At 43.6% G+C, this 27,495-nt stretch overlaps 1 protein-coding gene across 5 annotated transcripts in view; it reads right to left on the reverse strand.

The window, feature by feature from the left end:
* Window positions 1–27,495, reverse strand: part of flna (filamin A, alpha (actin binding protein 280)) — a 58,159-nt gene that overhangs the window by 5,274 nt on the left and 25,390 nt on the right. For 2 of the 5 annotated variants that reach the window (XM_034145626.1, XM_034145625.1), the window contains 38 exons: window positions 27,104–27,304; window positions 24,624–24,761; window positions 24,149–24,275; window positions 23,930–24,066; window positions 23,621–23,817; window positions 22,712–22,825; window positions 22,467–22,610; window positions 22,252–22,375; window positions 21,552–21,712; window positions 21,379–21,469; window positions 20,427–20,596; window positions 19,689–19,806; window positions 19,410–19,522; window positions 19,084–19,233; window positions 18,257–18,575; window positions 17,417–17,590; window positions 17,170–17,332; window positions 16,920–17,080; window positions 14,505–14,672; window positions 14,213–14,336; window positions 13,557–13,713; window positions 13,271–13,460; window positions 11,944–11,967; window positions 11,231–11,478; window positions 10,363–10,437; window positions 9,564–9,663; window positions 9,031–9,171; window positions 8,802–8,930; window positions 8,146–8,319; window positions 6,678–6,839; window positions 6,391–6,594; window positions 5,471–5,623; window positions 5,267–5,389; window positions 4,436–4,702; window positions 4,218–4,355; window positions 3,009–3,124; window positions 1,412–1,544; window positions 81–257 (listed from right to left, as the gene is read on the reverse strand). In XM_034145626.1, coding sequence (XP_034001517.1) covers window positions 81–257; window positions 1,412–1,544; window positions 3,009–3,124; window positions 4,218–4,355; window positions 4,436–4,702; window positions 5,267–5,389; window positions 5,471–5,623; window positions 6,391–6,594; window positions 6,678–6,839; window positions 8,146–8,319; window positions 8,802–8,930; window positions 9,031–9,171; window positions 9,564–9,663; window positions 10,363–10,437; window positions 11,231–11,478; window positions 11,944–11,967; window positions 13,271–13,460; window positions 13,557–13,713; window positions 14,213–14,336; window positions 14,505–14,672; window positions 16,920–17,080; window positions 17,170–17,332; window positions 17,417–17,590; window positions 18,257–18,575; window positions 19,084–19,233; window positions 19,410–19,522; window positions 19,689–19,806; window positions 20,427–20,596; window positions 21,379–21,469; window positions 21,552–21,712; window positions 22,252–22,375; window positions 22,467–22,610; window positions 22,712–22,825; window positions 23,621–23,817; window positions 23,930–24,066; window positions 24,149–24,275; window positions 24,624–24,761; window positions 27,104–27,304 — 5,805 coding nt within the window. The remainder of the gene's footprint in view (window positions 1–80; window positions 258–1,411; window positions 1,545–3,008; window positions 3,125–4,217; window positions 4,356–4,435; window positions 4,703–5,266; window positions 5,390–5,470; window positions 5,624–6,390; window positions 6,595–6,677; window positions 6,840–8,145; window positions 8,320–8,801; window positions 8,931–9,030; window positions 9,172–9,563; window positions 9,664–10,362; window positions 10,438–11,230; window positions 11,479–11,943; window positions 11,968–13,270; window positions 13,461–13,556; window positions 13,714–14,212; window positions 14,337–14,504; window positions 14,673–16,919; window positions 17,081–17,169; window positions 17,333–17,416; window positions 17,591–18,256; window positions 18,576–19,083; window positions 19,234–19,409; window positions 19,523–19,688; window positions 19,807–20,426; window positions 20,597–21,378; window positions 21,470–21,551; window positions 21,713–22,251; window positions 22,376–22,466; window positions 22,611–22,711; window positions 22,826–23,620; window positions 23,818–23,929; window positions 24,067–24,148; window positions 24,276–24,623; window positions 24,762–27,103; window positions 27,305–27,495) is intronic. The other 3 variants (XM_034145628.1, XM_034145627.1, XM_034145629.1) reach the window with 3 other exon arrangements.

Genomic DNA, 27,495 nt, shown 5'->3' on the forward strand with positions numbered 1-27,495 from the left:
CAGAGCAGGGGGGGTGGAGGTGACTATGGGGACAACAGGAGGTTTAGTGTTGTGTTGTGTAATGAGGGGCAGTGTGTTACCTGTGGTGCCTCCCTCCAGTCCTGCTCCGTAAGCCGACACCATGCCAGGGTCTCCGGCCTGGCCCGTCTCTCCGACCCGGATCTTAAACGGACTGCCGGGGATGTGACTGCCATTGAACTTCACATCAATTAGATAGAGGCCGTTCTCTCTGGGGATGAAGCGGACTGCGTACTTGTCTAGAGGAGAGAGGTGAGACACATGATATTCTCCCTGAAATGTGCCTTTATATTATTAATAACTTTATTTACACCTTTAATGCGAGATGCAGCCCAAGTGCTTTACAAAGCAAGACATGATAGATACAAAAAAAACAATGAGTAAACATAAAGAGTAAGAAACATAGTTAAATACAAGTTATGAAAACATATTTTTTTATTTTTTTTACTATTTAAGGAGATTTCTTGTGAAACAATTTAGGTAAAGGCATTGGAAGACCCGAGTGTCCTTTTAGGGTTATAACATGAAAGGCAGTCCCTGATGTATGCAGGGGCCATGTTATGGCGCATTTCCACTACAGCGCGGAGCGCGGTTTAAGTGTGCCGTGCCGTCCACGGCCCGTTTTTGGTTGCGTTTCCACTTAGCGTAGTACCGGCTAGCGGGTACTTTTTCAGTTTTCCTGGCCCCATAAAATCGAGGTTCTTAGCGGGCCAACAAACAGGGCTGAGTCGGGCTGAGTATGCTAAACTAGTGAGAGAATCGCTGGCAAGGGGGCTACAATTACAACAAAATGAACATATTTGACCGTGATTTAATTGTAATACACGTTTCAAAATGATGCCGAAGTAACAACATACTGATACTGGTTAGTAAAAACCATGAATTAATGCTTTGACAAGTCTGTAGACAGACAGCAGGCGAAAAACCTTTTAAAATGCGTGTGTTCTAAATGGAGATCGGCTAAGCTAACGCAGTATATGCTCCGACCGTCCACACTCACAACAACGGCCTATACAGACATAAATAAACCAGCGACTGTATTCTCCATGACACAGGCAGTCTGTGGTTTGTACTTGTTTTACTTCTGTCTAGTTTCTGAACAGATATGAGGAGCTGTGAGCTCTGAGGGCTAACAGCTAACGGCTGAAGTTGTTTTTCTGTGGTTCGCATTGAAGATGACGTCACGGCTCCCCCTACACTGCGTTACTAAAGTTACTGCCCCAGCTACTGAACTGTAATGGAAACGCAGCATAAAGTGAGTCTGGCCTAACAAGGCCTAACTATACCGTACTAAGCCGAGCGAGGCCCTGCAATGGAAATGCGCCATTAGTGTTAGTGTGAGGGCCATGTTAGTGTGCGGCCCTGCAGGGGCTCAGGTGGTCCCCGCTGTTACCTTGGTCGATCTCAGTAACGCAGCATTCCTCCAGAGCTCCAGACGGGCTGTGCACCTTGGCATCGATCACACCCTTCGCCCCGTTCAGGCTGACGGCAAACGATGCCGGCTGGTTCACCTTCAGACCCGACTCCTGCTCGACAACACAGACTCACACACTCAGCGCTGCATCACCATTATCTAACACCAACCAGATCCTGCTGTACACAATACTCAGTACGCTGTTACTGAATACTGTCTCCATGCATGATCACCACAGCATCATATTCACATATCTCTACTACTGTTGACCTTACCTGGAGGATGCTAACAGGGCTAAAGAGGAGGGCTGTGCAGAGACGGACAGCAGGTAGGTGTGTGTGTGTGTGTGTGTGTGTGTGTGTGTGTGTGTGTGTGTGTGTGTGTGTGTGTGTGTGTGTGTGTGTGTGTGTGTGTGTGTGTGTGTGTGTGTGTGTGAGAGAAACAGAAGAGAACAAAGAAAGCTAAAGTGAGGTTTTTTGTGAGAACGAGCCAATTAGAAAGTCAATTTAGGGGTTTCTGTAATTATTCAGATTCAATATGATAATTAGCGGCCTCCAATGGAATCATATTGTGAGATGCAATAATGCCTCCTTTAGTGTGATAACAAGCTCATACTAACTCAAATTGTATCTGATGTAAAATCATTTTAGGAACAATATTTTGAAGATTGCAGTTTTGTGTCTAGAGTTCTTGTTTTACAGTTCAATGCCCTCAGTAAATTGTGCATATATGGAGCTAGATATTTATTTTGCAATACCATTTCACTTGAAACAATTATGTTCAAAATAGGTGGTTATATAGGCTATTTTCTTTTATTGTATTTACAAATACCTATATGGAGATATGAAATGATTTCTATTTTGATAGCAGATTAAGGGCATATCACCCAGCTCTGTGGATATGTCCACGCAGGTGAAGACACTCAGTGCATATAGAGGCCCATTACCCAAAAGAAAATAATTTAAAAAAAGGTTATGCACAATAAAAATATAAATCCTCACAGTAAGTTAACATTATGAGAGATATTTATGATTATTTTAACTTAGTAAATTGATGGTTTACTTGGTATTTGATCATTTCTCATTTTTGGATGTTTCTTTTTTTTTTGTATACTGAATGAATTCTCTCTCTTCATTCCACAGAACTGTATGAGAAAAAACAGAAAGAGAGGAAAGTCGCCCATGTGAGACCTCTTTAACCCTTTAGCTCCCTGCATCATCTTTAGAGGGGGGGGCTGTTGGCAGCCTTTAGAATGAGGCACGAGAAACACACACAGTCCTCTGGTTTCCCAGAAGCCCTCACACTGCCTCACAATGCAGCAGCAGCAGCAGCTCTTCTGCACCTTGGCCTGCTAACAGTCACTACTCTGCTTAAAGCTTCACTTTAACTAGGACAGCTCATTTTAAACATGAAATTGTTCCCAACTCCACACTATGAATGTGTAACTAGACTTGTTTCATCTGATACAGTTAAGAGGAAAGTAAAGGCTCTGATCTGCTGCTGCTGCTGCATTGGAGTCAGTGCACTGCGGCCTGGTGTGTGTGACCACGGATGTGTGTGTGTCTCAGAGCCTCACCTGAAGACTGGCAACAGTGAGGCGCCGGGCGTCGTCTGAGGGCGAGGCCACGGGCACGAGGAAGGGGCTGTCGGGGATGTGCTCCTCGTTGAAACGGATCGACACCTCGTAGTCTCCTGCAGGGGAGCGGGTTCAAGTCAGAGTCACTCAATATTATAAAACCAGGAATCTAATAAGGCATGTGAAAATGTCAGAAAATCCTTTTTTGTTGCCTTGGAAATATGAAGGTCTGCTGCTTTTCTCAGTTTTAGATCATATTTAATTGAATATGTTTTGATTTGGCATAACAAAAAATGGCATTCAAAGAAATGATCATGGACATTTTTCACTCCATCTTGACATTTTAAAGACCAAACAATGAATCACTCACGCTGAGGGAAAAAGCAGCACAGAATAAGAGAAATGTATTAAATGTATAATTTGTATGCAACACATGCTTTACTATCATCCAGGCATAACCCTGTCCATAGCTGTGGGAACATGTTTCAAATGGGGGGGTGCTGTGGGGATGACACCAGGGCCAGTTCTGACCAATACTAGATCTAAGGGGTACAACTTTAAACACCCATATGAAAAAGATCGGTTTAAAGTGGGAACTGTAGAATTTTATTGTGGGGCAGGCAAAAATGTCGATCTACAAAAGCAGGAAGAATAAAGTGAACAGGACAGCAGGTCAGCAACTCACCAACATGTTTTTATCTTTGGTAAAAGCAAGAGTAACTGTAGATTTTAGATTTCACTGTCTGATGAGAAACATGGAAGAGTTTTTAAACCAGTGGTGTTTCACTACAGCTGTGTGCTCTGTGGTGGGGGGGGGGGGGAGCTCGCTTTTAACTGTCTTTGTGTGAGAAACAAAAAGAAGGAAATTCTTCTCTCAATGTCTAATGTGGTAAATAAGCTTAAGTGTTGTTGAAAATCTAAATAAAAGTTTTTTTTTTTTAATCTCTCTGAGCTGCGGGCGCCTGATAAGCCAACATTCCCCACTTTCCTCACTTACTCATCGTAAAGGGCAAATGGAAAATGTAACCGGGGTGAAAAGGGTGTTATCTTTACTTAATTATGAATTAAGGCTGAAAATTCATTGTTTTTGTATTATATTTCCATTTAATCTTGTGGACGTGCAGATTCCCTGTCCTCCATCAGGGGGTGCTGCAGCACCCTCAGCACCCCTACTTCCCACGGCCCTGACCCTGTCTCGCCTGTCCTCACCCGGCTCCTGCACGATGTAGGACACTCCACTGGAGCCGTCCTTGCGGTCCTCAAAGGCGATTTCAGCCTTGCTCGGCCCCTCCACAGCGATACTGAGGCCCCCGGCACCAGCCTCCCTCGTCCAGATGCTGAACTCAGCTGCAAACAACGCAGGGGCCAAAGCAGTCAGTTACACTGTGTAAAACAACAACACACTAATAATCCAGCTCCACACCAACCTGGTACTCCAGCTTCTGCTCTCTCCAGCCCGGGCCCTCCAGCACGGACCTTGTGAGCCCCGCCCTCTCCCAGGGGCCCGACGGTAAACTGGAACGGGCTCCCGGGCACGTGCGCACCGTTGTATTTCACACACACGGTGTGCACACCGGTCTCGGTGGGTACGAAGCGGATGCAGTAGGTGTTGTTCTCCCCCTCCATGATGTCAGCCTTGTGCACCTGTCCAGACGGGCTGGTGACCTGCGCCGTCATGTCCGCTATGCTGATCTCTACACACACGCACACAAACACACACACAATGTCATTTTGGAACATTGAACAATGTAAATCTCTTCTAGTAGACCTCAACAATGGAAATATGATCAGTAGAAATGGCCATGACATGGGACCTTTAAAGGAATATTTGTGATTGTTGTGTGGTTCGATTGAAGTGAGGTTGTCTGGTGGTAAGTACTTCTCTATAGTCACTGTATTAGCTACAGTAGATGTCGGTTCCGTAGGAATCTTTGTAAAATCTGCTGACATTAGTTAAAGTTACTCACCATAAGTCACTGGTGACACAAGACCAAGCTGTTTCAGCAAGACCTCTGTGTGTATTAAATTGAGGAAGGGTGTGTTTGCTTTCTAATCAAACTAGTTATTGTGTAAGAGGACGAATGTGTCCTTTTTTTCAAAAGTGACCCTGCTTTAAGGGCATGTAGAAAATTGCACATGCAGCAACGTCAGTGTTTTCCAACAGGGAAATAATCCCTTCTGTGACAGTTTCACATCCACCTGTGTCTAACTGTAAAGTAAGATTCAGTTGCCATGACCGCAGAGATTATGGTTCACACCTGGGATCTTGAGGCTGAGGTCACACTGGCTGCCCACGTTGGCCACTGAAGCCGCTCTCCTCTTCCTGGTGATGCTCTCCTTCATCCTGCCCTCCCCTGTCACCTTCACAGTGAAGGCGCTCCCTGTACACACATGATGAAGGATGGAGTTAGTCATTCAGTTCCACTCTGCTCTGCAGTCTCTGCTGTTTTTGAGGTAAGCACCTGGCACATGTTGGTCAGCGAACTTGATGTTGATGATGTAGTTTCCTGGCTCCGTGGGGCAGTAGGTGATCTTACAGGTGCCGTCCTCCTGGTCCTCTGTGTTGATGTCCACTTTACTGGGCCCCTCGATGGACAGGCTCAAGCCGCCATAGCCTGTATGGAAGAGAAAAGAGTGCAGTCGATTCTTTGCATTCAAGTCCAAAGTCAAGCTGCATCACTGCTGTCACAGATCTATTCATACCACGATTGAGGGTCCATGTTTGTCTGCATGTATATTTAAAGATTCTCAAAACGTGGTTAGACTATGTTTATGATGAAAAGTTAAACAACTGTAAACCAGTAGGTACAAATATTAATCATATTAGGCAACATAAATGTCTGCTGCATCTATCCTTTAAATATCTTAGATGTTTGTAGGCCATTATGAAATCACAATGGATTTCTAAAAGCTGTATCATATATCATAATATAGTATTTTGATATTATAATATACAATTCTATGTAAGAATATCTTGCAGGAATTAAAACAGAGCTAAAACGATTAACAGCATATTATTGGTTGATAATTAGATTAATAAACAAGATCATTCAAAAAATAGCTATATATTATTTTTATAAAAATCATTTCTGTGCTTTTTTTACAGATCCATACTCCATGCCACAGTGTTTGGCAGGACTAGACATTTGGCTGTTTTAAAGACTAATTAAATGAATGTTGTTAACAGCGACCCTCTGGGACTTTGTAGATTACAATGTTTGCGTAAAAGGAAACAAAGCAGACCCTCACAGATGCAGAAAGTATGACTCTGCCTTTAAAGTCCAGGTCGAGTCTAAAAGTATGAAACGTGTGATTTGAGTCCACACATCTTCAATGAAATGTGACAAAGAACCACACATGGGGTATTGAATGAGACCTGTACCTGCGTCCCGGGTGTCGATGATGAACTCGGCGGGCTCGAAGGTCCTGGCCTCGCTGAGGCCCGGTCCACTCACACGCACACGGCTGGCGTCGCCGATCTCTGATTGGTTGATCATGACAGCAATGGGGCTGCTGGGAATATGACGACCGTTCTTCTTGATGTTCACAAAGTGCTCTCCGATCTCCTTGGGAACAAATGAGATGCCTGTGCAGAAAAACCAACAGGGGGTTAGGAAGGTGACCCAGTTATCCTTCCTGTCCATTCCTCCCCCAAACACCCACACTCACCAACATGTCCGTTACGCAGCATCTTCAGCAGGCAGGGCTCCTCGCGGCCTGAAGGCGTGGTCAGGGAGGCGGTCAGCTGGCTCAGGTCGAACTCTCCGATGTCCAGAGGGATGTCTGCGGCGGAGCCCACCTTCAGATGGGACATCCTCATGGAGTCATCGCCTGAGGACAGCAGGATGGAAACACTCAGAGGAGAGGAGGTCTGTTCTGTCTGCTCTCTGGCAGGGGCAGTGATCAACTCATTCATAGTAACTCGCAGCAAGACAGCTTCTCTAGCTTTTCTTGACTCAGGGATTGCCGAGTCAGCATCATCATGTTTTTACTTTTGCTTTTTGGGGTCTCGTGGGGAGATCATGTGTTCGGCCGTGTGTATTAGTCCATGTATCTGTCTGCCTGCAACCAATCTCCCTTACTGCTCGACCCATCAGTCTTTATCTTTTTGTGCTCATTTAAAACTGTACGCAAATAAAAACTCTTGTGATTATGGTTATTTACAGGTTTGGAGTAAACTTATTTTATTGACTGTTTTATACCGGCATTAACTGATGAGTGTTCACGGAATATGTAGCGAGATTCAAATCTTAGGATAGGAGAGGAAAAGAAACTGCTAGTTACGTGAGTGTCTAACAAATCAACTACATTTGTATTCTAAATTGTCCTTCTACATATGACCAGAAGCTGTGTAACAAAAGGGATAGTTGGTTCTTCTTCTGGGTTTCCATAGGCACTTTCACAGCGGAGTACTTTTCCCAGGAATAGTTCCGATAGTTCCTGGGATTTTGCGTTCACACCAAAAAGATCTGGAACTAGAAAAACATTTTGCTAACCTTCTCACCCCTTTTTAGTCCCTGCTAGAGAGCAGGGACTTTCCTGGGGAGAAATAGGTTCCAATTTCTGATTGGCTGGGCGAATTGCAAACCACGCCCCGTAAAACTCAGAAAAGTTTTTATGAAGCCGCCATTTTATTTGCTGGCATTAGCATTATTAGCATTAGCATTAGTCCCACGCACCAACGGAGAGAGACTAACTTATGGCAACACAAAATAAAACATGGGAGCGGTGGAGATGAGGAGGTGTCGGCATTCTGGAGATTTACTCGGAAGGCTTCAGTAGAAGCTGCTGGGAGTCCCAGCAGCTTCTACTGAAGCCAGTCCCTAACTCCGGGGACTTCCGGCCGGGGACTTCGGGTGGCAGTATACGCCGCGAAGTTGTTTGCGGCCTGCCAGTAAACCCAAAGCAGAAGAAGAAGAAGTGACGTCAGCGGCTCCCTCAGGGACTTATTCCGGTGTGAACGCGTTTTACTAGACAGTTCCAGGAAATAAAAGTTCCGGGGACTATTCCTGGGAAAAGTACTTGGTGTGAAAGCGCCTCCTGAGATCAGGGATTAGCGCTGTGCGAAAATGTGAACAGTGTAATAATCTATGTGTTGCCAGTTCATAAAGGAGCGTTTAAGAACAGATGACCTCACCAGTAATCCTGGCAGAGAAGGGGCTGCCGGGGATGTGCTTGTCGTTGTATTTGACCAGGATGCTGTAGTCTCCAGGCAGGACGGGCAGGTAGGACACAGTGCAGGTCCCGTCCTGGTTGTCAAGACAACTGATGTCTGCCTTGGACGGACCCTCGATGGCCAGAGACAGACCACCTGCATAGACATGATATGAACAGGCATCTGTGTGATTAAATGTCTCCTTACTACCACGTTGTTATTGTACAATTGTAATCCGCTTTCCGGTCTCTTGTGGTGTTATTTGCAAGTTAGAGCATAAGTTTGAGCAAGCTGAGGCGTTGAAAATAAAACAAAATTATGGAAACATTGTCAAATTGTTATTGTGGTATGCACGTCAGATGCATACCGCCATATAGAGAGGGGCAACATCTCTTTACAACTTATTAATGTTCTTCTGGGCTGCTACAACAATACTTTCAATATTTGTATATATGCTGCTACTTGGATGTGTATTTTTATTTCATTAGTTCGTGCTTGCCGATATCTTTTTTATATCTTAGGCTACTCATTTTATTTTTGCCTTTTATCTGCACTGTGGCTTTGCTGTTGTAAATGTGTACATTTCCCAGCTGTAGGATGAATACATGATTTCTGATGGAGATGCGAGTGCTACATACCCTCTCCTGCGTCTTTGGTGTTCACAGTGAAGACGGCAAGCTTGTTGACGGTCCCGTGGATGAGGCCCGGGCCGTAGGCACTGACGTTGCCGCTGTTCATATAGTCCACATAGAACTGTAAGGGACTTCCTGTGAATGGCCGCCAAGAGAAGAAGAAGAAGAATAATTTCTCACGCATCTTTTAACATTTCTGTTTTTAAATTGCAAACACGTGTGAGGTCAGTCGTACCGGGGATGTGGATGCCGTCGTATTTGATGTCCATCTCGTGCAGCCCGGCCTCAGTGGGAGCATATTTGACGGTCACAGTGCCATCCTTGTTGTCTGTGATGTCAGGCTTGGCCACCTTACCTGATGGCATCCGGACCTCGCCTTAAACAGAAAACAGAGACGTGCTGTGAGATACACGTAGCACAGAAATCTCCCCTCAATGTTCCTCTACATGCTTTAATGTTCAAGATAAACTCCCTTTAGAGGGAACATTGTAGCCTTTGCAGAGCATTTACATGCACACAAACCTATATTACGCACTACACGTAAGGGAAAACCCCAATAAGGGGACCAATCAGTTTTCAGGTTTTTTGGTTAGTGTTTTTTAGCTTATAAATGTTTGGACTCTCTCCAACTCTAGATGTGCAAGTGATATATATTTAAATTCTTTCTTTTAAGTGTCTGGGTCCCTATTCTAAAGCTTTGGATGTCCCATTTCACAAATCTACATTACGTCTTGTGATTTTATTTGTGATTTAAGTGAATTCCATTACCTGTGATCTCTCCCTTCTGGATGGTGAATGGGATGACCAGGTCGAATGGTCTCAGCCCCGCCACATCCAGACCGTTCATTCCCATTGGTCTGTCTGTTGCCTGGGAGACAGAGGGCAGGGGTCAGACATGGTGACAGTCGGGTTACAGTGGCAGCATACGTCATGGACACAATGAACACAGCGCAGGACAGAGGGACAAAGTTTCCAAACACCAACAGAGAGAATGGGATGAGACAATCATGAGATGGAATGACTGATCATGGTCAGGATGATGACACCGACACACACTGCGAGAGAGAATGATGAGGACAAAAACACTGGTAGGTCAGGGGACCATGACAAAGCACACTTAGCCATTTTGTAAAATGTGGAGCAGCTGACACGCCCACATTGATCATTCTCAAAATGGCTTTTGTCTCCTAAGTGTTAACATAGGGCACTGCTGAACAGATGGATGCACAATGGTTGATGGATGAATATTTTACTTCCAGATTTCATGGGAAATATTTCCCAAGTTGCTGAATAAACTTGATGCAATATTAATAATTGTTGATATTGTGCAGCTCTGTTGCACTGTCCATGTTGTTTAAGGAAACCTGTTTAGGAGGTAGGGAGAGAAATGAGAGAAAAGCCCCCTGAGAGGAAAACACCTGCAATGAGAGACAGCACACACTGACGCAGGCTGATGAAAAGAGGTCATGTATGATGAGGGGGAGGAGAGAAAGGAGGAGATGAAGGTAGAAGCTGAACAAAAAATGATTTGAGAGGGATGAGAGGCTGGAGGCAGAGGTTTAGGTACCCAGGGCTGTTGAGCGTAGTACTGGGGGATTTGGCTCTGTTGCATGAGCTGGTCTGATGGAGCTCCTTCCAGCGCCTGAGGGGGGTGGGAGGTGGTGAGGGGGAGGTAGGGGTTGTGGAGAGGGTCAAAAAGATGGAAGGGATTGGAGGGGAATAAAACAGTCAGAGTGATTTAGAAAATGTTGATTGGGAGCCAATCACGGAGCTTCTGTAGGGAGAGACAGCGTCAAGGAGCTGTGATCCATGCAGCACCCCTCAATGCACTCATCCATATCCAGTCAAATGCATTGCTCTTAAATCATTGCAGGTTTGCACAATTAGTAACGCTGTGCCTTCATATTTTCTGGGGATGCTAAGATGCGTATATCGGGCAAGTCCATTTTTTGGTTTAGTCAGAGCTATGGAATATAAAATCATTCATCTTTGCTCACTTCATTTGACCCTTGAAGTGCATAATAATTCAAGTTAAATAACATAAAACAATGTCAAATCATCCATTATATAGTTAGCACCGCCATTAGAAACAAAACATTTTTGGTTATCTTAAAAAAATCTGATTAGTAGATCATTATGTACTCTAACAATGATGATGTCCTGTGGCCCTGTAACTGGCTCCTCATCAAACCCACATCAGATCAGAGTGTGAAGGTAGGAAAGGCCAAATGTGAACTTTATGGGTTACCGAGGGTGTGCCGCAGGGATCCATCCCTGTGCTGTTCACTAAATTCCTGCAAAACTCAACTTAACACAGGCAGTCTTTCTGTTTGTGTTATATTGTTTGTTCTTGATTTTCTTTTCTTTTCCACTAAACTGCTTAACGGGGAATTATTTTCAGCCAACTGAATAAAAGTGAATTTGTATTCACTCACCGTGACTTGGAAGGGACTGTTAGGGATGTGCTCCCCTCCGAAGCGAACGCAGATGACATACTCGCCAGGCTGCGGAGCCGTGTAGAAGATGTCGAATGTGCCGTCCTCGTTTTCAACAACGTCCACGTCGAGCTCCGCCCCCTCGGGCGTGCACACGCTACATGTCACCTTCCCTTTCCCAGCAGCCTTGGCGTCCACTGTGATGACTGTCTGTTCGCCAATCTGGATGGTTGGGCCAACACCAGCGCCTTAAGAATTTAGAAGAATATTCAGATATATTTGTTATGATTCATTTTATCTTATAGAGACACAAGCAGGCGCACACTACCTCTCAACATTCAGCATGCACATTCCAGAACCATGACACCAGGATGAGATCTAGTCATGTTATTTCCATCTTCTGTATGTTGTTACTAATGACTCTTTTGTTATTATCATACAGTTTCCCATATAGAACTGAAAACTAGATTAGCCATTCCACCATGCCATCCTACCTACTCTGTTAGTCCATTAGTCTGTGCAAAAAAACATGAGAAAGAAAAGAAAAGAAACGGTTATGACAGTAAGTGGAAAATTAGATGGGAGGATGTAAAGGTAGAGAGAAAGAGTAAGAAAGATAATGGGATGTCTTGAAAGCTGGTGCCACTATCCTCCATGCCGAGAGAAAAGGTAGAGTAATTCCTCTACTTTACGAAGTTGTTCAGAAGGCTTACCTAAACCGTGACCGCCGATTGAGACTGATAATAGGAACGGTGAGAAGCAGGGGAGCGAGGAAAAAAAAGTGACAAATAAAAGACAGTCAGGTGGGGGTGGGGGTGGTGGGAGGCAATAAATGTGCTCCAAACACTTGAATGGAAACAAACGGTGATGGTGTGAAGCAGGGAGGATGTGTGTGTGTCTGTGTTTGTGTGTATGTGTGTGCTCAGCAGGGACCTGGGTGATGGGGGGGTGTAACTGAGGTGAACAGCGTGAGGAACACCACATATTGCACAAACAATTTGATATGAGCAGCAGGTACACCGAGGGATTAAATCATTAACAATCTCACAGATAAGAGTTTTCTTTTACGATTGTTATGACCCTTATGTCAATAAACATAATTATAATACATAATCATTTGCAGACAGAAGTTCATTAAAGTTATAAGGACAGTTATATGCATAATGGTTCCTGACAATAATTAAAACATATTGCAAAGCAGTTTTAGATTGACTTAAGAGGTCAAATGTTATAATGCCACACATGTGTCATACATTGTAATCTTTTGTGGGTCAATGCTTCCTTTAAATACTTGAAAACGTTTTTTACAGTTATTATAAAATGCTTAATAATGTATTATGCTTCTTTTTATAAAGCATTATGAACATTTAAGAAAACTGACATCTAGCTAGATAGATAACTGAAGCTAGAGCTAGTCACCACTTAGCTTAGCATAACGACTGAAAGAGGAAATAAAACCCATCCACCAGCACCTCTAATCCATAAAAAAAAAAAAAAAAGAACTTGTGTTTTTGTACTGTTTAAATGATTGGCTATTTCCCCTTGCTTCACTGTTTATGCTAAGCTAAGCTAACCATGTCATCTGACAGTTCATTCAAGCTTCTCATGAAACTCTCTGCAAAGAAGTGAGTAAGTGCTTGTCCTACTGTGTCAAACTGTGGATGGATCATTTATAAAAAACATTACAACAGTATGATTTCTTGTTTTCCCAATTAGTTTTAAGAATAACCGGCTGCTAATTTGTGTTTTCTATTACACAATTGGAATCATCTTCAGAGCTGCTAGTTGCTTTACACCTCATCTTGCAACAACATTTGCATGTGTGGAGACATACAATCCTGGTGAAAATCGGATCTTCATCTGAGAAATATGGTAACATAAAACTGTTCAATTCATTATCATGCAGAGAAAAAATGTATTTCTTCTCGTCTCATATGGGTTTTTTGATGGCAGATATAAAAATCTAAATGTAGGACATGTGTGTAAGGTCATTTTTTAAACACATGTCAACAGCTATAAAAGCAGCAGTCCGGAACATACCTGTGACTGTGCACTTGCTGGCGTCTCCGGTGGGCAGCGCCCTGATGCGGTAGGGGGAGTATGGGATCTCATCCCCTCCGTACTTAATGAGGATGGTGTATCTGCCGGTCATGTCAGGTACATAGGACACCAGGTAGGTCCCGTCATGGTTGTCACGGATATTAGCCTTCTTAGGCTTCCCCTCTGGATCCTGCAGGGGTTAAAAGGGAACAATGTTTGAAAACAAAACAAAACAAGAAATAACTAATTGTAACTGTTATTATCTGCATCATATGGGTACACTCACAGTGATCTGCACCGCCAGCAATCCCTCGCCGGCATCTTTGGCATCAATGGTGAACTCGACGGGCAGAGAGGCGGGCACCCCGGTGGTGTTGAGGCCGGGGCCGCTGGCTCGCACCTTACTGGCATCATGGGTGGGGAGCACCTTCACCTTGTAGGGGCTGATGGGGGAGGATGCATTATCACACTTTTATTTTTCATTCAACTCATTCAACATTAATATATGGAGGAAAGGTAAAATAAAGCTAAGTCAGTTGAAGCAAGAGGGCATAAATCAGAGCTCATAAAAAAAATGGTCTTCCATGTAATCAAACTACGTTGTTTTTGTCCAAAGAACTCAAATCGTATGGCAAAATCATTTCAAACTTTATGACAAATAAGAGTCAAAATGTTAAGAAAATTATGAATTTAAGATGCATTCAAGTGCAGGGGTTGACAAAATAATGCAATACCAGAAAGTGTAAAAGAAAATAAATGACAAAGTACATCTACAGATCACGATGCATTTTTTAAGATTAACCAAAGACCATGAAAGTCTGTTCTTCTATTTAGAAATACAGAATATTGGTTAAATAAGCTTGAAGTCAATATTAGAAACAAAACATAGAAACTAAAGAATGATTAGAAAATCTTTGTTGTACTTGAGTCTGTGTGCGTTACCTGCGTGGGATCTCCTCATCAGCGTATAACACATTAATGGAGTAGGGTCCCTCTCTGGTGGGAACATAGTTGACTGTGTGAGTCTGATCACCATTATCCACCACCTCCACAGGCTCCACCACTCCTACACACAGACACACAAAACATTGGGATAGTGTAAGTACACAACTCATCAAATTACAGGACACAGATCCAGTTTTATTTACTTATATTAATGTGGAAATAATTCTAATCATATATTTTGATGGTGAATAAACAGTAGCTCCAGAGTAACATCAGAAGACACACTCACCTTTGGGTCCTTGCACGCGGACCTGCAGGGGGGCCACTCCAGCTTTGGAGGCATCCACTGTGAACGCCTGAGGGATGCTGGCTCTGACATTGTTGCCCAGGCCTGGACCCTGGCACTTCACCTTGGTGCTGTCCACGGTGTCACTGACCGGCACAGAGAAGGGACTACCTGCACAGAGAAAACCTCAGGAAAGTCAGAATAAAATATTCTGAGGTGCTCTAGCAGTCTAGTAAGCTGACATGTTAATGTTTTATAATGTGTTTCCTCTCATGTTTCAGCCTCTATTCCCACGGCGGTCTAGAGACAATTATGGCTGTGATTCATGACAGACTACATGTTGGTCCCAGACCAAAAGAGGGCTGCAGTAATGAGTCGATAAACATGTTAGCATTTCAGCACTTCCAAATACTTGTCTACTAAGTCAATTCGTTTTTTTTGTAGGCGAGGTTAAAGTCAAGTGATTGTGGTTTGTAAAAAGCCTAACGTTTGAATGTATGCTCTGAAAATCATAACAGTCATGCTCATATGTGAAGACAACACTTATAGATAGATAGAAGATAGAATTGGAGGGATGAAACCCTCTTTAATGGTCACACATGTAGAGCACACGGCACACAGTGACATTTGGCCTCTGCATTTAACCCATCCTAGTACCAGGAGCAGTGGGCAGCTATTGCACAGCGCCCGGGGAGCAATGGGAGTGGGGGGTTGTCCGGTGCCTTGCTCAAAGGCACCACTGCAGGGCCCAGGAGGTGAATTGGGACCTCTCCAAGTAGCAGTCCACACTCCACTTGTAAGTATAATAAAACATTTTTGGTTTAGCTCATCTTTTCCAATCATCCAAAATCCAGTACTAATGGCTTTTTATGAAGGGAACGAGGCTGACACTAACTCCCGAGTTGGCCAACAAAAATAGTCATCCCTGCAGGACTTTATGGTCAAGCTGATATGAAGTATGGTGAACCAGAATCGGAACCATCTAGCAGAAATATATTCACTGTATTTCTCTCCCCTCAGGGGAAAAGGGAACCAGGGGTTTACATTAGGATGAACATCTTTAACCTGTTGAACCCCATCGACCCGCCCCCGGGCGGAAAAACGCATCATCTGCAAGAAACAGCGTCTGAGGGCTTCTTAATATTTAATAAACTATGAATGTTTTATATCCATGTAACGGGAAGAAACTCAGCTAACTGATGATATGAACCATTTTTAGCAAAAAACAACACAAGACTAACGCTGAGCCTCTGAATCTGCCCTGAGCGAAAAAATCTTAATGCTTTATTACAGAACTCTAGCTATACCGATCGATATACTTATTGGATCTGCACAAACAAGCTTAGCTAACATCCTGAGATTCCACAGATTCTAGAAATATAAGTATCATCACTGAGCGATCAGAACTTGTGACAGGGGAAGCAAATACAGACAACACACGACGTAGCTTTAGGTAGCAAAACACGGAGATATGCTCACTTTAGCTGTTATTCTGATCAAAAGTCATGTTCAATGGCATTAAAACGAGAAAACACGCGGCTGAAGGTTAATCCATAGGTTAATCCAATGTGTCTGTCACTTTGAAAAAATTATTGATAATCCATAATTCAATTTTTATGCAAAAGTCGGAGAATAAAAATTAGCTGCTAATGGTAGCCACCAGAGGTTAGCGCAGCTTCCGGTTTTTCTACGCGTCACTCTCCCTCCTTATTTGGTAACCTGTGTGTGTATGTGGAACTTTCCCTCGATTCCATTGGCTCTAACGGTTAAAAAGAGATGTCAATCTCTTCCCCCCCCCCATCTATGTATATACTCGCATTTTAGACTCTGTTATAACTGTATATCTGTAGACTTGGTATGTCTTAAATGTCCGGTTAGGATGTATTAGAACGAAATCTAAAATGAAAATTGTAAATAAGCCATCTGTATGTAAAAAACCACCTGTATGTAAATTGTAAATAAGCCATCTGTATGTCAAATATGTCTTAAATGATATGATGAATTGGAAATGGGGGACCCTGATGTAAACAAGACGAAAGTCTTTCTCTGGTCTGCATCCCCTTAACAATTGTATGTTTTGAGCTGTACTGTACTGTACCCAATATACAAGCTGTTAATAAACTTTTCAATCAATCAATCAATCATCAAAATCGACAAAGGGGGGACAGAGATAGGTCAAATCCACCCAAATGACCCCAGAAGTGGTTTTATTTTGCTAAATCTCTCTAAAAAGGTCAAATTTCACTTGTTTTGCATCAATCTTGATACAGGGTACTTATTATATGTTGTACTTTGGGCCTGAGACCTGGAAAATAGGCTCGGGGTTGAACAGGTTAAATAACTAATATTTAAACTATTAAAGAAATTAAACATGACAATCATTTGAAGAAGGTTTCTGATTCGTTTTCCCAGCTGTACCTTTGATGGGCTGTCCTCCATATGTGATGTTGAGGTTGTATGTGCCGGTCTCGTATGGGATGTACTCCACGCTGCAGCTGCCATCCTTGTTATCAGTGCAGGACATTTTGGCCTCTGAAGGACCCTCCACCGCCAGACCCAGACCCCCAGTGCCTGCTCCTCTGCAAAGGGAACACCGCGGACATTAGAACCAAAAGCAGGGTTACATTCCACCGTAAACTCTTCCAAATGGAGAATCTTTCTCACTCACCGGGTTTCCACGGTGAACTTGTTAGCCTTGTTGGTGATGCCGCCCTTCAGGCCGGGACCGTGCACACGCACACGGGCTGGATCACAGCCTTCAGTGACAGCAACACGGAACGGACTCTTAGGCACTGGAGAGCCATCGTAGCACACCTCCACACTGTGTGGGCCTGAGAAACACAGTCTGAGCTTTAAACTCTGCCCTGAGAAAAACAAAGCACATGTGCTGCACTTTTCCTACGGTCTGAACTCACCCTCCTCGTAGGGAGTGTACTCAACGTTGTAGGTTCCATCCCCGCGGTCAGCGATCAGGGCGTCTGTGCGGCTGCCCGACGGGTTGCTGATCAGAGTCTTGATGTGATCGCCTCCGGTCTGTGTGAGAGCTCGAGCATCCACAGTGAAGTCTGTGGTCGCCTCCCGGAAAACTCCTGGAAACACAGGAGAGCATGTTGTTGGAGCTTTGGTCACATCTAGGGACGCATCAACTCCATAAAGACACATCTGAGTGTTTTTCTTTTTCCAAATTAGAAATATGCACACTACTACACTATGTGGAACTTATTGGAATCATTTTTACACAGGATTATATTACATGTCACTTGTTAGACGCTTTTATCCAAAGCGACTTACATACTCAATACTGTGGCCAATCCCCACAGGAGCAATTTGGGGTGAAGTGTCTCAGGGACACAAGTTGACATGCTGACTGCAGGGGGGTTTGAACCTGTGCTCCCCTGATCTGAACACCAACGCACTAAACCACTGTGCCACACGCCTCCCTATATGAGATCACTTTGACTGATTAGATGGAAGTGATGGCACAAATACTGGATTCCACACCGACAAAAAGAGACTAATTCAATTTGGATTGGTCACATCTGACAACAGAAAAAACTAATTGAAAAGGTTGACCAATCTTTTAAGTGCATATTTATGCCTTCTTAACACATCAATATAAGCTATTTTAATCTAGTACATATCATATGTAAAAAAACATGCAAATGCATATACAGAATATGCACCAAAAAAAAATCATAAATATAGTGACCAAAACTCTTTATAGGAATAATTGATATATCATATCATTAGTGTACCTTTGCCCTCCACTCCTGGTCCGAAGACACGGACTCCACTGGCGTCCACGGCGGGCTCCACGGTGAGCCGGGCGGGGAAGTTTGGCACGTCTTGGCCTCCGTAGCGGATGGTGAGGGTGTAGGAGCCGGGGTACAGGGGGATGTAGGTGATGGTGTAGGTCCCATCTCCATTGTCCTGGATGTGGACCTCCGCCTCGGTGCCGCTGTCAGAGATGATCTCGATGGTCAGCTCGGCCGGCCCCGCGTTGGTACAGTCCACCACGAACTCCCCCTTCTCCCCCACCTTGGCGCGCTCCAGGCCTGGACCAGAGCAGCGCACCTGAGAGTAAAGAGAGACGATGTGTATCAGCAACAGATTACTTTTAGTTAAATCATGTTTTAAAATAAATATATAATTTTATATATATATAATATGATATAACTTTGACTATTTAGGGGCAATGTAAACATAACAGAATGACAGATTCACAAGCATGAATATTGCAATCACCGCTATTCACAACTAATAACAGAAATAAAAAGAAATAAAAAAACTTTTAAAAAGAATTTAAATATATATAAATATATAAATTGTGTATATTAAAGTAGCATCAGTCAGAAAACCAAGTATTTTAGAAAGTGAATAACAAAAAGGCTAAGAGTGTGGAGTGTATCAGAGTTAAAGCATGAGTAAGATAGTTACAGATAAAGTATGTAATCAAATACAGATATCTGAATGCAGAAAATAAGTTATATCCATGTAAGAAATGGAGCGAAAGTTCATTTACATGTTGTATAATTCACATTTCCTCGTCTGGATGTGTAGTGTTTGACAGTAACTGTCTCACCTTGGAGGGGTCTGAGACGGGGTAAGCTGTGGGGTTGAAGGGAGATCCGGGGATGGGGACTCCGTCGTAGGTCAGCTCCACCTGGTAGGGCCCCGCCTCCCGGGGGATGAACTTCACCTGGCTGCTCTCTGGACTCAGCCCGGGCTCAACCTGCAACAACAAATATTAAAATGTATAAAAACACATTAAAAGAGAGCATGCATCATGTTAGGATGAAAACGTTTCTCAAACTGTTAGACATTTATCCTTTTTATATATTATTAAAAAGGCAATTTATGTGAGGAAAACATATGGTCAGCTGATATTCAGTTAAACATGTGCAGTACCTTGCTGGCCACTGGCTTCCCTAAAGGTGAGGTGACCTTGGCGGCGACCTTCCCCTGACCTCCGGCCCCCTTCGATTTCACCGTCACTTCCTGGTCTTTGCCGACAGTCATCTCTACAGAGACAAAAAGTGGATTTCATGTAAGAAATGCTACAGGTCAAGAGTAACAGATGATTGTCGCACTAATAAAACCAACTGAGACCCAGAAACACCAGCTGGTGTTCTGTACAGATCTTTATATGAGACCGTGGTGAGGTATGAGCGATAAGGAAGTACGCACTGTCCCCCAGGCCGGTGACGTTGATCTTGCTGAGGTCCAGTGTGGGGGCCACAGCCACGTTGAAGGGGCTCTTGGGAATGTTATCTCCGCCATAGGTCACGGCGACTCCCAGAGGACCCTGGGGCAGGAAGGGGAGGGACAGAGATGTTATCACACATGATTATGAAGCAACGGGTGGAGAGAATGACCCTCCCTCGACTTAACGCATCCTAAAGAACCAGAACTGCAGACCAACAGCTGACCAAGTAAATCACAGTGCTTTATCAGAATGTGTTTTTTATTAAAGGTAGGGTAGGTAAGTTTGAGAAACCGGCTGGAGATACACTTTTTGTTATATTCCATGGAATGCTCTTAACATCCCGATAGCAATGAATATCTGAAGTGCTTTGACAAAAAATCCATAAAAAAATGTCATCTGTGGAAGCCGTAATACTGTAAAAAGCACGACCAATCATTTTAGCCGGCCCGGCTAAAATAACTGGATAGCCTACCTGCCTGTCAGCCTTCCATCTGTGCACAAACTTATCTCGTGCCCTCATTGGTCATGTGCACGTTCGTGTGTGTTGGAGGAGGGGCTCTGTAAGGAAGTGGCAGATTTTCTCCGGTTGTGTATTTTCAAATTCTAGCGATCTCGAGCCGGTTTCTCAAACTTACCTACCCTACCTTTAATCTACCAAGTTAACATATGTTAAAAAACTGCATGTGCATGTTGGTATGCGAGTGCTTCTCCCATGGTACCTGCTGCACAGGTGTGTATTTGACGGTGTGTGTGTTGTCATGGTTGTTGATGATCTCAAAGTCCTTCACAGCCTCTCCTTTGGTCGGCCCGCTGAAGCTGCAGTCCAGGTTAGCCTTCCCCGCTGCTTTGGTGCTCACAGTGAAGTGGGTGGGCTTGCTCAGCTCCACACCTGAGAGACAGAGAACCAGTCAGTGAGTCCGACTAATCACAGAGGTTTCATTTTAATCTCTCAAACTCCAGCAGTTCATAAAAAACTTTATATCAGTTCCTGCCGATTCATTCAGAAAGATCTCGTAAAAACGTAACTCAATTTACAAAGTACTGTACTTAAGTACTTTAATGACAAACTTGTACTTTAGTTGAGTACTATTTACTATTTTATGCTACATGTACTTCTGCTCCACTACATTTTGAAAGGCAAATATTGCACTTTTGACTCCAATACATTTATACAACACTCATAGTTACTCTTTACATATAAAACACATGATAAATAAATAAAGTTGGAGTAGTGTACTACAAATACTCCAAGTATTTTACAGATTAAATAGTTAGTAAATTGGCCCCACATAAAAAAAACTAAAACCTTGGAATGCTACATATATTAATAAGAAAAAAGAAGAAAATATTATATTCTAGAACAAAATAATACTGTAAAAAGAGCCATTATGCATTCTGAGTACTTTTACTTTTAATACTTTGAGCACACTTGGCTGATAATACTTCTATACGTAACATTTTCAATTCAGGACTTTTACTTGGAACACTTTAAGACTATAGTATTTGTACTTTTAGAAAATAAAGATCTGAGTACTTCTTCCACCCCTGGTCACAGGTGGGAATAAGCTCTGAGCAGCACTATAGTGAAACAAAAACTGTAAAGAGAAAGCTGCAGATTTAAATATGGAGATGGAATACTTCCCACAGAATAAATACTGTTCTCTTTCTCACCGCTGCGGCTGAGTCCGGGGCCCTCGGCCTTCACTTTGCTGGCATCATGAGAAGGATCCACTTTGATCCTGATGGGCGTCATGGGGATAGCCTGAACACCAAACACAAGCAGTCAGACACATTTGATCAAACCCAGTGAATCCTGGGCCGTCCCTCCTGCTGCACTCACTCACCTGGTCTGCGAACAGCACCATGATGGTGTAGCTGCCCGCTCCAGGGGGGGTGTACTTCACTGTGAACGTGTCGTTGTCGTTCCTGATGATGTCAAAGTCGATGTCGGCCTCTGCCGGCCCCACCACTCCAGGGGCACACTTGATGCCTATGCTGATGTCCCCTGAGGGCCGGAGACAAACGTCTTCATTACTTCATGATTGAGAAACTAAAATAAACACACTAAAATGAAAAATAAATACGCTTAGGGGCAGTAGAACCAGTTAACTATCAACAAAGTGAAATGTTCTTTTTCCTCTGTTTTGTTCTCCACCACCTCCAGAGTGATATTTATTTATTTTTTAGCTGCTAAATTCTTCCTTGTCTATAGGCCAATTGGTGCTGAGCTGGTGATGTAAAGTGAGTTTACAAAGCAGTTCAACTTCCTGGAACAATGACGGCTAAAATTGCAATCGGAAAAACCAAAACAATGTGCTGAGGGACGCTCAATTGTTCTGGGAAACCGAAAAGAAAGCAGAGCGATAGTGTTTTGTGGTTTGAAACTACGACATAAGTAGCAATTTGATCCATTGTGGATAAACCAATGTTGATTATTGCAGTTTTAAACACACTGCAGGTCTCATTAGTTTATAAAACGCCAATCAAGCAGTGTTAGAAAATACTTATCTGTGAGTAATGTGTGCAACAGTTATATGTCTCTACCTTGTCCGGCCTCTGCACAGTCCACAGTGAAGTACGTCGGCTCGAAGGCCTTCAGGCCGGTCTTGGCCACCCCCGGGCCCGACACCTTCACCTTGTTAGGGTGACATCCTGCTCCAATATTCATCTGCAATCAAAAACACAGAAGCTTAAGACACTTTTCTGTAATAATGTCCTTTGTGTAAACCCTCTAAACGTTTGTGTGTGTGTGTACTCACCCTGAAGGGACTCTCGGGGATGTTGACCCCTCCCCAGGAGATCATGGCAGTGTGTTTGACGGGTTTACGTGGTGTGTAACTACAGGCATATGTGCCGTTGGCATTATCCTTAACCTGTACATCCAGAGGAGTTCCCTCAACATCCTGAGCACAAGTGGACACAGAACAAAGAGGTGTGTGAGTATACTGAGGAGCAGAACACACACACGCAGCACATTTCTGCTGGAACACACACACAGCCCTACCTGAGCCACAATCTTCAGAGGAGCTTTTCCTCCCTGCTTGGCGTCCACTGTGAACTCTGTGGGCTTCCCAACAGCCAGACCACTGCTCTGGAGACCTGGACCCTGAGCCTTGACCTGGAACACACACATCCATGGAGCTTAAGGCATATAGCTGTACATTGGGCTATAGCTACAACACTACAGGAATACATGTCAAAGGCTGCAAAGCTGTATAAGGACCAGTGTAGGTTAAAAATAATATGAATTACGGAGTCTGGGAATGTGGATAATACAGTATATATATATAGATAATATAACACTAGACAAACCACACAGTTACAACTAATACAACTCATCAAAATTGTGTTATCTATGTCAAGGAACCACATCGCTTAATTTTGCAAGGTTGGGTGGCTGGCAGTCCAGCCAGCAGTCACTTGCATCTCCGTGGTTAAATCAGCCGAGGCTAAATATCTATTGCACCATACAGACTGACTATATAAGGACATGTATTGTACACATATTAAGACCCCATATCCAGCTACAATAGATGATGGGGAAACATTTCTTTATTCTAAAAATGTTGGGTGCTGGAAAAAAAAAAGAATCGAACAAATAATTCCTTACCATGAATGATACAGACACTTCAAGGATGTTTTCTACATCAATTTATAGATGGAAAATGTGTTTTATAGCACCTCAAGTATTTAGATCCTCAGAGATTCTGAATTTTCTCACAAATATATGACTTAATCATCACAGGGAATATCCGAGTCTCCTCCTTGTAGATGTACAACTTGTTTTTGTATTTACAGATAATATAAGCCCTCCCTCAGCTTTGTCTTTTTTGACACAGTATACGAGATTGAAAGTGAACACTGATTGCCGGTGTGTGTGTGTGTGTGTTTTGCTGCAGCAAAGTGTGTATACCTTGTCGGGGTAGAAGTCTTTGTTTGGTGCGTTGACGATCTCGGCCATGAAGGGAGAGTGCTGGATGTCTTCGTTGTTGCAGAGCACGTGCACGGCGTACTCTCCAGACTCTGTGGGCCAGTAGCGCACGTCACATGACCCGTCGCCCTTATCGTCACATTCTATCTTGGCCTGAGAGGGGCCTTCCACAGAGAAACCTGAACGGGGAGAGACAAACACACCGCGAGCTTAGAAGAGCTGCGAGCGCAGAACTGAGGGGAAAATGTGGATACTAAAATGTTCAGGATTCTTTCCCCGTGTGTTACTCACCCAGTGTGCCAACATTGTCTCCAACAGCCTCCACCACAAAGTCAGCTGATTTGCCGACTATACCGTGCTCCAGCCCCGGACCCCAGGCCCTCACCTTCTGGGGGCCGGCCTCAGCGCCGATCTTCACCTCGATGGGACTAAAGGGAGCAGAGGGCGATCAGTCAGAGGACAGGGACAGTGGTTCAGTAGCAGTGTTTGTTTCAGTGCGAGTGTGTGTACCTGCGGGGGATGTGCTGCCCTCCCCAGGTGATGGTGATGGAGTATGTCCCCGGGGTGGTGGGGTAATAGTCAAAACCATACACCCCGTCTCCAAGGTCTTTTCTTTTGCACGGCTCCTCAAGACCCTCTGTGAACACAGTCCTGCACTTTAGTATTTAGTTTGATTTCTTCAGGACACATATGGACTAACTTTGGTTGAGCAATACATTGGGTTTTTTTATCGCAATATCATCTTGTGCAATAAAACCTTTACTTAAGACTGCAATGTGGTAAAGAGTATTATTCACTCAAAGTATTTACTGTACTGGAAACTGTTTCCTGTCTATTGGTTGTTTCTACAGGTTCATCAATGATTCAAATGTCATTTACAATCAGAACTCTATTAAAGTGACCAGTATCGACACAGAGTTGATCAAACCATTTCCAATGTAAAGAAATAGGTGGTGTAGTCGTGTAGTGTTTGCGCTGGACTCACTGGGCCCCTTGATGGAGACTTTGAGCTCTCCGGTGCCGGCCCCCTTGGTGAACACCTGGAAGTCTGCGGTCTCCTTCACCCTCAGGCCTTTGGGCTGCAGACCCCGACCCTTGGCTTTGCAGAGGCTGGGGTTGCATGCTGTGGAGAGACACAAAGAGTGAGAGAGGAAGAGACGTATTCTGCCTCCAACAGTATGACTCTGTGTCAGTGGTGCTTTCAGGGGAGACGGGGAAAGAGGTGCGAGGTGAAAGATGAATATTACATTCATCGTTTTTGAAGGACTGCTGGAGCGCTTTCAGTATTCTCCTCTCGCTCTATCTTATCTCACAGAGGGAAGTCTTAGAGCAGTGTAAAGGAAATGACTCTTTATCCTCACACAGGAAGTGGAGTATCCTACATATCTCCTGCTCAGTCAGTGGGGACTTGGCTTGGACCCATCAAGTCTTTCAACTACGGAGGGTGGAGTGGTGCTTACAGAGGGGCCACTTTAGTTTGATAATTACTCTCTTACTATTTGGTTTGGTTGTGAATGTGTGTTTGAATTTTGCACGCCTTCAACAAGAGGAAAACATGTCAAAGCTAAAGTATGGCTCTTCAGTTGATGTACAATCGTACTTAAGACTAAGACGATCACTGGTTGTTTTTATTCTGTAACTGTGGTTCCCATTGATGTACCAACATTTAGTTTGTATGTGCCATGTGTCTTCAATACAAATGTTTTTTTACAGAAATAAAAAAAAAAAGGTGAGGTGCCAGTTAGGTGCCTCTTAAAGACCCTAATAGCGGCCCACTGCTCCTAATACTAGGATGGGATAAATGCAGGGTCTAAGTTAACGCTGCGTGTGTGGTGCTGTGCACGTGTGACTAAACGATATTCCATTCTAATCCTCCATTTCCTTTTAAAGATCGTACAAATAGGATCTGTTGGGTCAAGGGCTGATGCCCTGCAGGAAGCAGAGGAAACCCTGCAGCAACAGAGGCTATTAAAAAGGGGCTCAAGATATTTGACAGGAAGTGGACTACTTAAGGACACCAGAGGAAGAATACAGTTATATTTTATTATATTAAAATCCTTTTGTGATGTCTTCAGGGGATGTGTGCGGGTGTGGTATACATGTGTGAACCACTTAACAGAAGTTCATAATCCAATAACAAACATGTGTATGTTAGCAGGTTCATCCACCAGGTTAAAGGAATACTATTTGAGTGAGTGCCATGGGGAGACAATATGTTTTGTGAGTGCAGTGAGAAAGTTGCTTTTGAAAGGTTAAACGCCAACAAAAATGGATGGAAGCAGAGCATTTAGTAAGATAAAAACATGTTGTTCAAGTAAGAATACAAACTGCAGCGTCATAATTGTACACTTTGATCCAAACAGGAATATATATTTATTGAACCAATAGTCAATAGAGAAATATATTTGCAATAACAATATGAAAGCTATTTGGTCAAAAATATTGTGACATTTATTTTTCTCCATATCACCAAAGCCTACTGATGATTACGCTATTTTGAGGTTAGATGATTGTCAGATGACTGTTACGCTGACACGCATATAAAGCAGTGAAATATCTACATGGGCACACACACACAGCTCAACCACACACGCATCTCACACGCCACACACACACACACTACCCAAGAGAGATCCCAGGAAACAGGAAATGATAGCAGAAGGAAGAGCCTGCTCCAGAGAGAGGACAGATACCAGCAGGCCTCTATCAGAGAGAAGAGAGGAGGAAGAGGGAGGACGTCCAGTAGAGCAGCAGGAAACCACAGGACAGCATTAGATACAACTGAAGAGAAAACAGCAGGATAAGCAGATATATACGAGGTATAAAATATATTTGTGCCTTTTAGATCCAAGTAGACTTTGTTATAGCCGAGAGTCAGAGTGGTGCAGGAATGAGTCCTAAAAGTTTATATGAGTAAGCATTTTGCCAATTCCTGTTCTGCCGTCTCAAAGTCAAAAAGAAAGTCTACATGTTCTAAGGTTATTTGCTTTAAATGAGATCTGTAGGTAACAAAAGCTGTTTCAAACAAGTGATTCAATAAAACGACTTAATGTCATCACGTCAAATATTAGCCGCGGTAAGCTTAGCGGTGCTGATAGCCTAATGTTAGCTTTTACTTCTGCCGATTGCATTCACGATTCATAAATCATAAAGTGATGGTGATAAATGGAGATATCCTGTTGAACAAAACGTGTAAGTATCATAACGTGTGTTTGCCACAGATGATATTTTCTGAAATATTCTGTTATTCAATAAATAAACCCTATTGGCTTTAGTCGAGGGAGCCCTTGTGAAGCTAACTTACAAAAAGCGTCACTGCAGCGCTCTATAGAGGCTTCCATCAATGTAATGTGGATTTACAGGGGAAACATTAACGCACAGAACGCTTCAGCAACATCTGATACCATGTTTCTCAGGGATGGTGATATGGAATAATTGCTGCTTATAAATCAATAGAAGTCCTACCCTCGCCCACGGTGACCATGAAGGGGCTCTTGCTGATCTGGCCCCCAGCGAAGGTGACGTAGAGGGTGTGCTGCCCCTCCTGGATGGGCTTGTAGGTGCAGCGGTAGCTACTGTTGCCCTTGTCCTCGATGGTGCAGGGCACGATGCTCTTCTTGCCGGCAGGGTCAATGATCATCACCTCCACCTCGCCAACACCAGCGCCTGAGGACAGAGCGGATAGAGGTCAAGGGAAATGTGTAATTATAAAAATGAGACGCACAAGGGGTCGCTCAATCCAAACGATAATGAGGACTTTTACTAAATAACTACTCAATTAAGGGTTTGGCTGCATCCATTGCTGTCTCTGAAGTCATCTTCTCCCAGTTAGGATACCTTCACTGATCATGGTTCGG

This window comes from Trematomus bernacchii, unplaced genomic scaffold (genome assembly GCF_902827165.1).
Source record: "Trematomus bernacchii unplaced genomic scaffold, fTreBer1.1, whole genome shotgun sequence".
NCBI classification, from domain to species: Eukaryota; Metazoa; Chordata; class Actinopteri; order Perciformes; family Nototheniidae; genus Trematomus; species Trematomus bernacchii.